Source organism: Hemiscyllium ocellatum, chromosome 39, assembly GCF_020745735.1.
Source record: "Hemiscyllium ocellatum isolate sHemOce1 chromosome 39, sHemOce1.pat.X.cur, whole genome shotgun sequence".
In the NCBI taxonomy this organism is placed as follows: domain Eukaryota; kingdom Metazoa; phylum Chordata; class Chondrichthyes; order Orectolobiformes; family Hemiscylliidae; genus Hemiscyllium; species Hemiscyllium ocellatum.
In genome coordinates this window covers 15,130,324-15,142,712 of record NC_083439.1, presented here as the reverse complement: position 1 = coordinate 15,142,712, position 12,389 = coordinate 15,130,324, and the positions used below count along the sequence as shown (strand labels likewise).

At 41.2% G+C, this 12,389-nt stretch overlaps 1 protein-coding gene across 1 annotated transcript; it reads right to left on the bottom strand.

Moving 5' to 3' along the window:
* Positions 1–7,719: 7,719 nt before the first annotated feature.
* LOC132834192 (gonadotropin-releasing hormone II receptor-like) lies at positions 7,720–11,951 on the bottom strand. The gene is made up of 5 exons (XM_060852858.1): positions 11,931–11,951; positions 10,335–10,856; positions 9,865–10,066; positions 8,230–8,235; positions 7,720–8,117 (listed from the first exon to the last, which is right to left on the bottom strand). Exons 1-5 carry the CDS (start codon positions 11,949–11,951, stop codon positions 7,720–7,722), a joined length of 1,149 nt encoding a protein of 382 aa, XP_060708841.1.
* Between the last annotated feature and the right edge of the window lie 438 nt (positions 11,952–12,389).

Sequence of the window (12,389 nt, the reverse complement as noted above, 5' to 3'; positions counted from 1 at the left end):
GGAAGGTAGTCTCAGTACAATAGATGTACGGAAAAGAAGGAAATGGAAGAATGGAATCTTTTGAGAAAGGGTGGAGGTGTGATCAAGGTAGCTATGGGAGTTGGTGGTATTTTGCTGGATAAAATCTGCAACTCCTGATGTTAGTAAGGGTCTTCTTGGGCAAAGAAATCAGAGATTATCAGGGGTAGGTGTGAAAGTGAAGCACTAAACACAAACTGATCAGCCATGATCCTATTGAATGGCTGAGCAAACACGAGGGGCTGAATGGTCCACTCCTGCTCTTAGTTGTGATCTTTGTTTACTTCATTTATAGTGTACAACAAGTTCTTATCCTTTGGAGGAACACTGTCTATTATGGAACCCTTTCCATATAAAGCTGTATACCATTTGCTCCAAGTGTCAGTGTTAGGTCACCTTTAACCTCTTTAAAATAGAATTGCGACAGGGGTTTGCAAGGAGATATATTGATTGTCAACTAGTTCAGGGAAAATTATCCTATGCTGCTGGACTGTTAGTGGATCCTGTGTTTTGTAACTTGAATTGTATCGATTCTAAGATTAGAGTGGAAATCGCACAATACTTTATTAGTAATTGAGAATAAATTCAGATGATGTTCCTTTGCTTTTGCTTTTAATAAAAAAACCCTAGATCATTAGGATTTATCTTGACAGCTTTCAAGGATGGAAAGACATTTTAAATTCATTATGGCAGAAGTCTCCCTGTGGTCACTGGCCTTTGAAGGTTAAGTTGGTTGCATATCTCTTCTGTAACTGGCTGGTTCTTAAACTCCAGCTGGTGTCCATGATTTGATACAACAAAGAAATATCGGTGCTCTAAGTCTGCAACTAAAACAAAAATTGCTGAAGAAACTCCGTAAATCCGACACCATTTGTGGAGAGAAAGCAGGGTAAATATTTCTAATTCGGTGACTCTTCTTCACCCAACAATGATCAGTTGTGATGAGGGGGTCACTGGGCTTGAAGTGCTAACTCTGCTTTCTCTCCACATGTGCTGTCAGACCTACAGAGTTTCTGCAGCACTTTGTGATTTTTGATCCAGGTTTTGTTTTTTTCTCTTTGTAATGTTAACTTTATTTTAAACTGGTTTGCAGTTAGTTATTCAGAGTAACGTTAGACCCTTTCCACCCGACACCAACCCCATGCCAAAACATCAAAAGTTGGCTGTCGCGAGTGACAAAAAATGATAGCTTGCAACCAGCAAGGGATAGCCACTGCTGCCTATAACGTTTGAGTCACTGGATAGCCACTTAGTCTGGTCGGACCACAGAGGTGGGGTGGGGTTTTGGGGGGGACAGAAAATGTTTGACCTGTGCTGAAACAAAGTGGTAAACTGTCTGCTTTTACAACCCTGCAGCCCTATCTATTTCACTGTTCAGTGAGGTCATTCTCACAGCCTGCCTGATAATGCCTCCTTTTGCATTTCAACAATAGCAATCATTATCATTGCTCCTTCGTGTTATGTTTAAAATCAGTGTAAGTGCGTCTTTTATATAATGGGCCTATTACAATTTAAAGATGATTGCAGTGAATTCGTAAAGCTTAAAGAAATTCTATACTGTTTGTTTACTCATAAACCAATTTTTCTTCCAGAATGAATTACAGCTTTGCAGTGTCCTAATTAGCTCAATGAGAGGGTTGATCCTCTCTCAAACATTTTGCAGCTTGCTAATCAAACGCTGGAATAAAGCAGCTCATTCTTTATAACGCTTTCAATTATCCTGCCAAACTGTCAAAAACCTTCTGTAAACTGTCATTAGCCCAGTGCCAGAGTGGGCTATGCATTCAGAACAAAGGCCCAACGCTTCAAGTTAGATGCTTCTTGAAGACCACAAAGGCAAATCCACTTTCTTGAAATCTCTGATTAGAGTTTAATTTTTTTGATTGCAGGGTTTGAAAAAAAAACTGGGTGTTGGTTAGGAAAGGAAGGATAGGAAGTAAAGAGTGGTGCTGGGAAAAAAGAGACCTTGGAGTGCAGGTTCATAGTTACGTGAAAGTGTAGTTGCAGGTAGCCACGGTGGTGAAGAAGGTGTTTGGCATGTTTTCCTTTATTGGTCAGGGTATTGGGTACAGGAGTTGGCAGGTCATGTTGCGGCTGTACAGGACATTGATGAGGCCACTTTTGGAATATTGTGTGCAATTCTGGTCTCCCTGCTGTAGGAAGGATGTTGTGAAATTTGAAAGGGTTCAGAAAAGATTTACAAGGATGTTGCCAGGATTGGAGGATTTGAGCTATAGGGTGAGGCTGAATAGGCTGGGGCTGTTTTCCCTGGAGCATTGGAGACTGAGGGATGACCTTATGGATGTTTACAAAATCATGAGGAGCATGGATAGGATAAATAGACAAGGTATTTTCCCTGGGATGGGGGAGTTCATAACTAGCAGCATAGGTTTAAAGGGAGAGGGGAAAAATGTAAAAGGAACCTAAGGAGCAACGTTTTCAAGCAGAGTGTAATGAATGAGTTGTCAAGAAAGTGGTGGAGGCTGGTACAATTACAACATTTAAAAGGCATTTGGATGTGTATATGAATAGGAAGGGTTTGGAGGGATATGGGCCAAGTGCTGGCAAATGGGACTAGATTAATTTAGGATATCGGTCAGCATGGATGCGTTCGATCAAAGGATCTGTTTCTGTGCTTTACGTCTCTATGAAACTATGATTGTAAGACAGGATGTTGGGTGCATGAAGGAATTTTGTGAAGGATTGTGTTTAAAAAAGAAATCATTAGAAAGGCTTAAAATAAATTCCACAAGCAAGAGACTGAACAATTAATTGGAATGCAAGCTCATGATTTTTGCAGCAAGATTAATACATCCATCTGGACGATTACTATTAGAACAGGTAATGAAAATCAGTCTTCCTCCATTGACTCAGTCTACACTCCCTACTGTCTTGAGAAGGTAGCCAACATAATTAAAGACTCTCCCACCTGGTTATACTCTCTTCCACCCTCTTTCATCAGGGAAAATATACAAAAGTTTGAAAACACATACCAACAGATTCAAGAACAGCTTCTTCCCTGCTGGTATCAGACTTTGAAAGGACCTCTCATTTTTCTCTGCACCTTCTCTGTAGCACTATACTCTGCATTCTCTTCTATTACCCTGATGCACGGATGTAAGATATAATTTGTATGGATAGTATTCAAAACAATACTTTTCACTTTCTCTTGGTACGTGTGACAATAATAAATCAAATTGACTCAATGATTTCCGTTTGGACTTCAAAGCTCACACTATAATCTTATAAAATTGTTTATATGATACATAACTTCCATGCCATAATTCTTACTTTTGAATTTTAAAAGAAGTCTAGAAAATAAAGTTTATTTTGAGAAAGGATGCACATTCGCGCAGCATCTTTCACAATCTCATTACCTCTCCAGGTGCTTTATGATCATTTAAAACAGCATTTAAAGTGTTGTTACTTCTTGTAATGTAAAAAACGCAGCAATACATTTGGGTACAAGAAGTTCCCTGAAGCAATATTGTGATAATGATGATTGGTTTTAGTCAAATAGGTTGAGGGATAAGTTTAAGCCTGTACATCTGAGGAGAATACTTCTGTCTTTTTATTTTGACATTGTGCTGTAGGATCTTTATCATCCACTTGAGAGGCCAGGAAATTATATTCATTTAATATCTCATCTGAAATCCAAAAGATTTAAATCACTAACCATAGAGGCTATATTTCCACTTAGCATTTGCTGCAGATTGTGTTGTATGCCTATCTGTGTAAAACACTAACTGCCTCAGTTTTTGTTTAATTAATTCATGGGGTGTGGGCATCACTGACTAAGTGAGCATTTATTGCCCGAAGGATAGTTTAAAAACAACCACATTGACAAGGGTATGGAGGCACATGTGGGTGAGACCAGGTAAAGATTTCTTTCCCTAAAGGACATTAGTGAACCAGATGGGTTTTTCCCACAATTGGCATTCATTACATGTTACCATTCTAGGAAAGACTTTCAAATTTTGTCATGTCCCAATATGGGATTCGAATGCACATCTCATGGTCAATGCATGGAAGTTCTGGATTCACAGTCCAGTCACATTACCATGCCACCACCTTTCTAAAGTTCTCTGCTGTCTACCTGTCTTTCCTCCATTAAGGTGCTTCTTGAAACCTTTATAACTCCATATGAACCTTTTGTCATGATCGCCGTAAATATGGGCGAGCAATTTTCAGCTTCCATTATCTGATTTCTATACCTGGGACTAAAATAGGTTTTTAGACAAAAAGGATAAACACTGGCTTAAGGCTGCAGTGGTCACTTGACCACAAGTTTCATGAAAACGTAAATAAACACGGAGTCTAAATTCAAGTTTATATGTCATCAAAATTACTGAAAACAGTCAGTCAGATCTGTATCTCCTGTTTAATTTATCTATTTCTGAAAGTTTGTATTCTGGAGATAAAAGTCACCACCTCAAGATTATTGAACTGGGTTTAAAAAAGCTGAAGCCATACACTGGAATGCACAATTGAATTATATTTCTGACAGCTGTCCTTGGGAAGAGGAAAGAAAAGAATGATGGATTCTTAACAGTATGACTGGATAGCTTGCTCTCTGTCTCTCAGCCTCTCAGAAAAACAAATCAGAATGTTGATAGTGTGGGATTCAGTAAGAATTTTACCACTGACCATTTAAGTGCAATAATCAGACTCTCTTTTGTCGGAGATGTTCATTTCCTGACAGTTGTGTGGCATGAACATCATTTGCCACTTGTCAGCTAAGCCTGGATATTGTTGCATCTGAACAGTCATGAATGGCGCTGGACATTGTGAAATCATTGACGAACATCCCCACTTCTGACCATATGGAAAGATTGATGAAGCAGCTGAAAATGGTCTGAGAGGACACTGCTCTGAGAAACTCCTGCAGCGATGTCCAGGGGCTGAGATGACTGACCTCCAATAACCCCAACTGTCTTCCTTTCTTCCAGGTTATGACTCCAACCAGTGGTGGAGTTTTCCCTGATTCCCATTGACTCCAACTTTTCTAGGACTGTTTGATGCCACAATCAGTCAAATGCAGTCTTGATATCAAGGGCAGTAATTCTCATCCCTGGAATTCAGCTCTTTAATTCCTGTTTGAATTAAGGCTGGAGTAGTTTCAGGCACTAAGGTACTCAAGGCAGCAGTTTGCTTTACCACCACAAATGTAGATTAAATTTGTATTTGTGGCTGTCACAGTCCTCATCTTCATAAATGGATATTATAGGCATCAAATTCTGATTTAAAAAGAATAATGCATTATTCATGCCAACGTTATTATCGATGTATTTGCTTTTAATTCTGAATGAAGTTGACATTGATTGTTATTTTACTAATGCATCATATGCATGAAAATTCTCTTCCACAAAAATAGTGATCTCTAAGATCAAAGTGACATTTTATTCATGCAGTTTCCATTCCACATAACCTGCAGCACGTACCATATATACGTGTGTAAAGTCGGTCTCACGTAAATCAATGAATGATATTTGGTTTAAAATGTAATCTTGCTAAAATCATCCTTAGTCTTTCTGGCATCAAAACCTTTTAGCTGCCCTGTTCTGCTACCCCATACATACCCTGGGTTCATTGAAAGAGGGTGTCAGGTATTCGATAAGGTAAATGCAAAGTACTGCAGATGCGGGAAATCTGAAACAAATGAAGAAAGTGCTGGAGATACACAGTGAAACCTGGCTGCACCTGTGGAGAGAGAAACCTGGAAAGACCTAGTGAAAATGATCATCTCCATAGATGCATTGCTGACATTGCCTTTGAAGAGTCCAACATTACTTTTTGATGAGATACAACCATGATCAAACAATCTACTGCTCTCGCTCTGTTGAACTGGGACTCACAACTATCGAGCACGACCTGATTGACAGTAGACTAATCATAAGAAACATAAAGGGAAGTGATGGCTTAGTGGCATTATTGCTGGACAGTTAATCCCGAAACAGTGCCTCGCCTGCTCCTCAGATACTGCCTGACCTGCTGTGCTTTTCCAGCATTACACTTTTTGACTCTGACTCTTCAGCATCTGTAGCCCTCACTTTCTCCCAGTTAATCCAGAGACTCAGATAATGGTCTGGGGAGCCAGGTTCGAATCCCACCCTAGGAATTTTAATTCAATAAAATTCTGGAATTAAGAGTCATTGTTGATTGACGGAAGAACAATCTGGTTCGCTAATGATTAGATTCCCTACAGTATGGAAACAGGCCCTTCAGCCCACATCGACCCTCCGAAGAGTGATCCACTCCCCTGCCTTACATTTACCCCTGACTAATGCACCTATCACTATGGCAATGTAACATGGCTAATTCTCCTGGCATGCACATCTTTGGACCGTGGGAGGAAACTGGAGCACCTGGAGGAAACCCACGCAGACATGGGGGGAATGTGCAAACTCTGAGGTAGGAATTGAACCCTGGTCCCTGGTGCACTAAGGCAGTGGTGCTAACCACTGAGCCACCGTGCCTCACTAATGTCCTTTAAGGAAGCAAGCTGCCATCCTTAGCTGGTTTGGAATATGTGACTAGATTAGGGTGGTGCTGGAAAAGCACAGCAGGTCAGGCAGCATCCGAGGAGCATGACTTTCCTGCTCCTATGCTGCCTGACCTGCTGTGCTTTTCCAGCATCACTCTTGTTTCAGCATCTGCAGTCCTCACTTTTGCCTAGTGGAATACATGACTCCAAACCCACAACAATGTGGTTGAGTCTCATCTACCAGGTGGGCAAAAATGCTGGCCTGGCCAGCGATGCCCCCATCCTGTAAATGAATAAAGGAAGTACATTAGGCTTGCTCTGCCATCCCACAAGATAAAGGCTGATCTGCTTCTCTTGTGCCAGCACAGCATAGCCTGCAACTCCCCGATATTTCACAAACCAATCATTGTCTTTTTTGAATGCTCTCAGTGATCCAGCCTCCACAATTCTCTCAGGTAGAGAATTCCAGATGTTCTCGATCCTCTGGGAGAGTGTTTCTTTGCACCTTAATTGTAATTGCGTGGAATTCAGGGTACACACAGTTGTGTGATAGCAACCCACCAGGGACAGCTGATCATTCAGTCGTATGAGATACTGCGTGCAGCCCAAATCAAATACACCCTTAAACCCTTGGAAAATATTGCTTGTTTAAAAGGTAACTGTTGCCGAAAAAGAATTTGACTTTTACGTGAGTCTGCATGGCATGTTTCTGAAACAAGATATCAATGTTGATGCTATCTTGATTTATTATATTTCAAAAATACAATTTCAACAGTTCACAGTACACTTGAAAATTTTGTAGTTCTACAGAGATTAATCTTAGTTCTCTAATAATCTAAAAAGCTTCATGAACAAAAAAGGTGCAACAGTTGTGTTTCTGATGACAAACTTGACAACCATTCAACAAATAGCAAGCAGATTAATCGCTGCTTCATTTATTTTACTGAGTTGGCTCAGGGTGCAATGCTGCATAGGCTATCAAGAAATCTCTCTGCTCTTTTTAAAAAATTATACCATGGCACCTCCAAAGGCCACTCAGCCACAGGCCCAGGCCTTTGTTTAATGTTTCATCTGAAAGACAATGTTTCCAATCGCACAGTATGAGAGTGAAAATATTTGCCCTCAATGACATTTACCAAATCCTACAGAGGAACTTGAGCCTCCAACCACACAATGTAATTCAATTAAAGCTTAAATCAAAAGACAGACTGAGCTGTTCAATTGGGGATTACAGACACCATCTCAATGTGATTAAGGATGTTGCCATTTGTGTCATCTCGTAAGGATTTGGCAGTGACTGGCTTTCCTTTGTGTTTCGTTTCGTTCCTCGTGATCTCTGCTCTCGTCCCTCTCCAACATGTCAGGATATCCTTTCTAAAGGACGGTGTGTAAAACCCATAAATAATCGGATCCGAGCAGGTATGCAGCAAGGCAATTAAGAACAGTATGTGACTGACATATTCTGGCACGTTCTTCAGTACGTTTGGATTGAACCAATACCACAGTCCGAGGAGATAATATGGGGTCCAGCAGATGATGAATGACACAACAATGATGATGGTCATTTTGAGAGTTTTCATTCGTGCTTTCAATATGTAATCATTCTGTGTTCTTGCTGCAAAATAAATTTGACTGTAAGTGCATGAGCCTGAGAAACTGATACCAGTTGAAATGAGATTGCAGCAGCTGTATGCACACAGTAATTACAATGGAAACCTGCTGGCTACCGATTTCTTGGGTAATTACTGTATTGGGCCTTCACTAGCTTATTTGGATGGGGGACAATTTATGAAGAGTGTGCCAATAACAGCCTAATGGATTTCTGAGGCAGGAAAAGCTTTCCCCTGAAGCACATCTTCATAAATTCTGGACTTATATGCTGTTTGGTACCAGTGCCAACTGTCACACTGATCTGCACGGTTTTGTATGTGCTTATTGAAGGCATATTCTTTCTCATTGATGCTTGGTCCCTGACAGTCAATTCCTAAAAAAGGATGGTGTCTCCTCCCATCCCCATTACGTTAGAGTAAAAGACAATAATGGCACTTCAAGGGAATTCCTGAACCCAGTACTTTGGCCACTGGCTGTTATCATATTCCTGACTTATGTGTGCCAGCAGCACAGAGATATTTAAATGGGTTTACTATACAATGGTTGGTGAGAGCAATTCAGTGAGCTTAATGGCCCTTAACCAGAGCAGTATTTCCTGCCCCATAGCAAAGAAAATACAGCTTCAGACAAAGTGATAAACAGCATACAATAGAAAAAGGATGACTAGCATTTCTACAGCTTCTTCCACAAGGTCAGGATGTCTCACAGTACATTACATTCAGTGAAGTTCTTATATATGTATGGCCACTGTTTCAAAGCAGCAGTTAAAGTTGCTCAGCAGCAGCTCCCACTAATAGCAACACAACAATGTTTTTTTTATGACAACAGGACAGCAAATGCTGAAGATCTGGAATAAACAAGATCACACATTGCTGCAGAAACACCGAGTCTTCTGACTCTGTTCAGAAGAATGGTCATTGAACTCAAAATATTAACTCTCTCTACTGACGCTGCCAGACCTGCTGAGCCCATGTAGCAATTTCTGCACTTGTTTGTCTGAGTTCTTTTTCCTGATTTTGATTGAGGAATAAGCACTAGTTAGACCAGCAGGGGCATCTCTGCTCTTGTTTTAAAGCATTCATCAATCCCTTTATATCTTCTTTGAGGGCGGGGGGGGGGAGGGGGGTGCTCTTAGATTAAGACTGCAGGAGAATGGGAGCACCTTCTGGACTATCAACCTCGAAATTGTCCCCCATCCAACAATCATAGAATCCCTACAGTGTGGAAACAGGCCATTCGGCTCATTGAGTCCACACTGCTCCTCTGAAGGGCATCCCACCCAGATCCTTTCTACCCCCTCACCATCTTATCCCTGTAACTCCACAGTTCCTATGGCTAATCCACCTAATCCGCACATCTTTGGATGTTATCACCAGGATTAGATTCCCTACAGTGTGGAAACAAGCCCTTCGGCCCAAGAAGTCCACACTGACCCTCCGAAGAGCAACCCACCCAGACCCATTCCCATACATTTACCCCTTCACCTAACACTATGGGCAATCTAGCACGGCCGATTCACCTGACCTGCGCATTCTTGGACTGTGTGAGGAAACGAGCACCTGGAGGAAACCCACGTAGACACGGGGAGAATGTGCAAACTCCACACAGACAGTTGCCTGAGGCAGGAATTGAACCTGGTCTCTGGCACTGTGAGGCAGCTGTACTAAGCAGCGGGCCGCCCCCACAATATGGAAAACATTTGTAAAGGAGGTGGAAGTTGCAAAACAGTGGAACACATAATTAAACCTCACCTCTATTTCTTTTCACCTGTTTACTTATTTCCCACAGAATCCTGCTGTAACAGATCACCATGGCAGTGAGAGGCGTGACGTACAGGGTGATGAAGGTGAACATGTTGTAGAAGGTTTCATGCCAGGGCTCAGTGAAACTCCCATACGTCACACACTGGGTGAAGTTCATGCCATTCACATTCTGCACCTGAAAAATGAAGAGCTGAGAAATGGGAGGGAATGTTATTCTTTGTGGACGTTGCTCTTGATATTAAAATGGTGCCTGTGCAGAGTGGCTGTTGTTTCGCAAATGATGTCAGAGTGTATATTGTGGGTATGAATGTGGTGTGTCAAAGGATGAGTATGTACAAACCCGCTGTTGCTTAGCAAGTGATATCAGAGTGTATAATGTGGGAATGTGTAGTGTGTGAGCATGCAGCCTAAGTATTGATGTGGAAATCATCCCACTGTACACTGCAGTAATAGCATACCTGTGGAGCGGCCAGGAACATGCTTGTGATCCATGCCATGGAAAGCATTAACTTGTTCCTGTGACTGGCGCGGATAAAACTAAATGGGTTCAAGACAGCCGAATGACGATCCATACTGATGACCACCAGGACAAGTGCAGAGGCGTACATGGCGAATAGCTTCAGGAAGTTCAGGGCCTTGCATGCCATGTTACCTGCATACCACTGAACGGTTATATTCCACACTGCATCTAGTGGCATCACCAAAACAGTCACCATTAGGTCAGCCACAGTGAGGCTCAAGATCAGGTTCCTGATGTGTGAATTCCTCCTCTTTTTGATGACGTTGAGCAGAACAGCTGTGTTGCTGAACATGGACACAGTGAAGAAACAGAAAGTCACGATTACACGGACTTTAGCTGCCGCAGTGAATGCTGGTACAATCCAAGGCTCTGGAGGAGTGGGCCTTACGTCGGAGACATCAAACTTTGAAAGATGAATTCTTCCTGACTGATTCCGAGAAGGTAATGAATCCATCAGTGTCTGAAGGAGCAAACAATACCAGAAGAGCCATGTTACTGGTATATTTTCACCTTCTGTGCACCTACACTTTGTAGTCATGTGCATGAATATCTGCTCAGAGCAGGCATACTTTACACCATGATGGCTGCAGAAGAAAGGTCATCCTGTGGTTAAACAAAGCTTAAAGTTTTTGTTTTTATTTCAGATTTTCAGGGAACTCAGCATTTTGCTTCCATTCAAAACTAATGTTAATGACCCCTTGCTTCAGTCATGTTGGGGCTGATTTAATGATTGTGCACTTTTAGCACAGAGCCTTGTGTGATGAGGCACATGAAAGATATTTGTCTGCAGATGTCAACTGATGTTTTATTCGGAAATTGCGCAACACCAGGTTATAGTCCAACAGGTTTACTTAAAATCACAAGCTTTTGGATTGCTGCTCCTTTGTCAGGTGACCTGAAAGCTTATGATTTTAAATAAGCCAGTATGTCACATCCTTTTAATGTTTTGACTTTTCAAAGATGGACAGAAAATACATAAAAAAGATGACCATCCAAGGTAAGGGTGACATCTCTTTATCAAAGGAACATTCTAGACTGATGTGATGAGACAATGTCTTTCAGAAACAAACACAATGACTTCTCAAATCTTCAACAATTACAACCCACAGCACAGGATGTGTAATAAATATGGTTACCCACTTTATTTGAGCTTGTAGCAGGTCACATGATGAGACAGTCGTGTTTTCTGTCCAATTCCAAAATCTGCAAAAACCTGCTGTGTGGACTGAGTTACCCACCAGGAAGTCAGAAAATTAGCTACAAAGCTGTACAATATCTTGAAACTGGGAGATCTCCTCAGGGAGAAAGATTCCTCAAACCTGTTTGACCTTCAACTTCACCTGAGAACTAATTGCTGAGAAAATTGAAATTGAAAGAGCTCGCAGCTTGCTGAGAATCTTTCACTTTACAAAACACACACTACAGATTTAAAGCATCAACTACATCCAGCGAACTTGGCCTGCCCCTTGTGCAAAGCACAGTCCACAAACCGATAACTGAATTAAAATAACTTGGAACAGATTACTGCTCTTACCTGTAGCCAGTCTTTGTGCATGTGCCTGCGATTGTGTGGGCTACATTGCATGAAGTTATGGTAAGTGAGTGAGAATAGACCATCTTCTTCATTTTAAAACAAATAAAAGCTTGGTCCTGGATTATTTAATTTTGACACACACATCCTGAAGACAAAAAAACACTTACACTTCATACATATAAAACACATTTCTCACAAACACTAAAGGGAACTTAGAAATTTTGTGCATGACTCTTGACAGTAGTGTAATCAAAGTCAGTTCTTTACCTGTCAACCTTTAAAGTGTTAGGACATTGTTTTGAGAAGACTCACCTATGATTCAGCTTTTTTTTTAGTTTGCACAGCCAAATCATCCCCACTGACATTACAGTCGCATCTAAACAGTCCTTTCTGTTCCGTCTTTTTGCTCCTGGTTATAGCAGACTTGTGATTTAAAACCTGTGCATTAGATGTTATATT

Excerpts from the sequence above, each read along its gene's own strand:
- LOC132834192 (XM_060852858.1), bottom strand. The coding sequence starts at position 11,951 with ATGCACAAAGACTGGCTACAG. Across the intron at positions 10,857-11,930 it reads TGCACAAAGACTGGCTACAG|ACACTGATGGATTCATTACC; the intron begins GTAAGAGCAGTA and ends TTGCTCCTTCAG. Across the intron at positions 10,067-10,334 it reads TGTTCCTGGCCGCTCCACAG|CTCTTCATTTTTCAGGTGCA; the intron begins GTATGCTATTAC and ends CCCATTTCTCAG.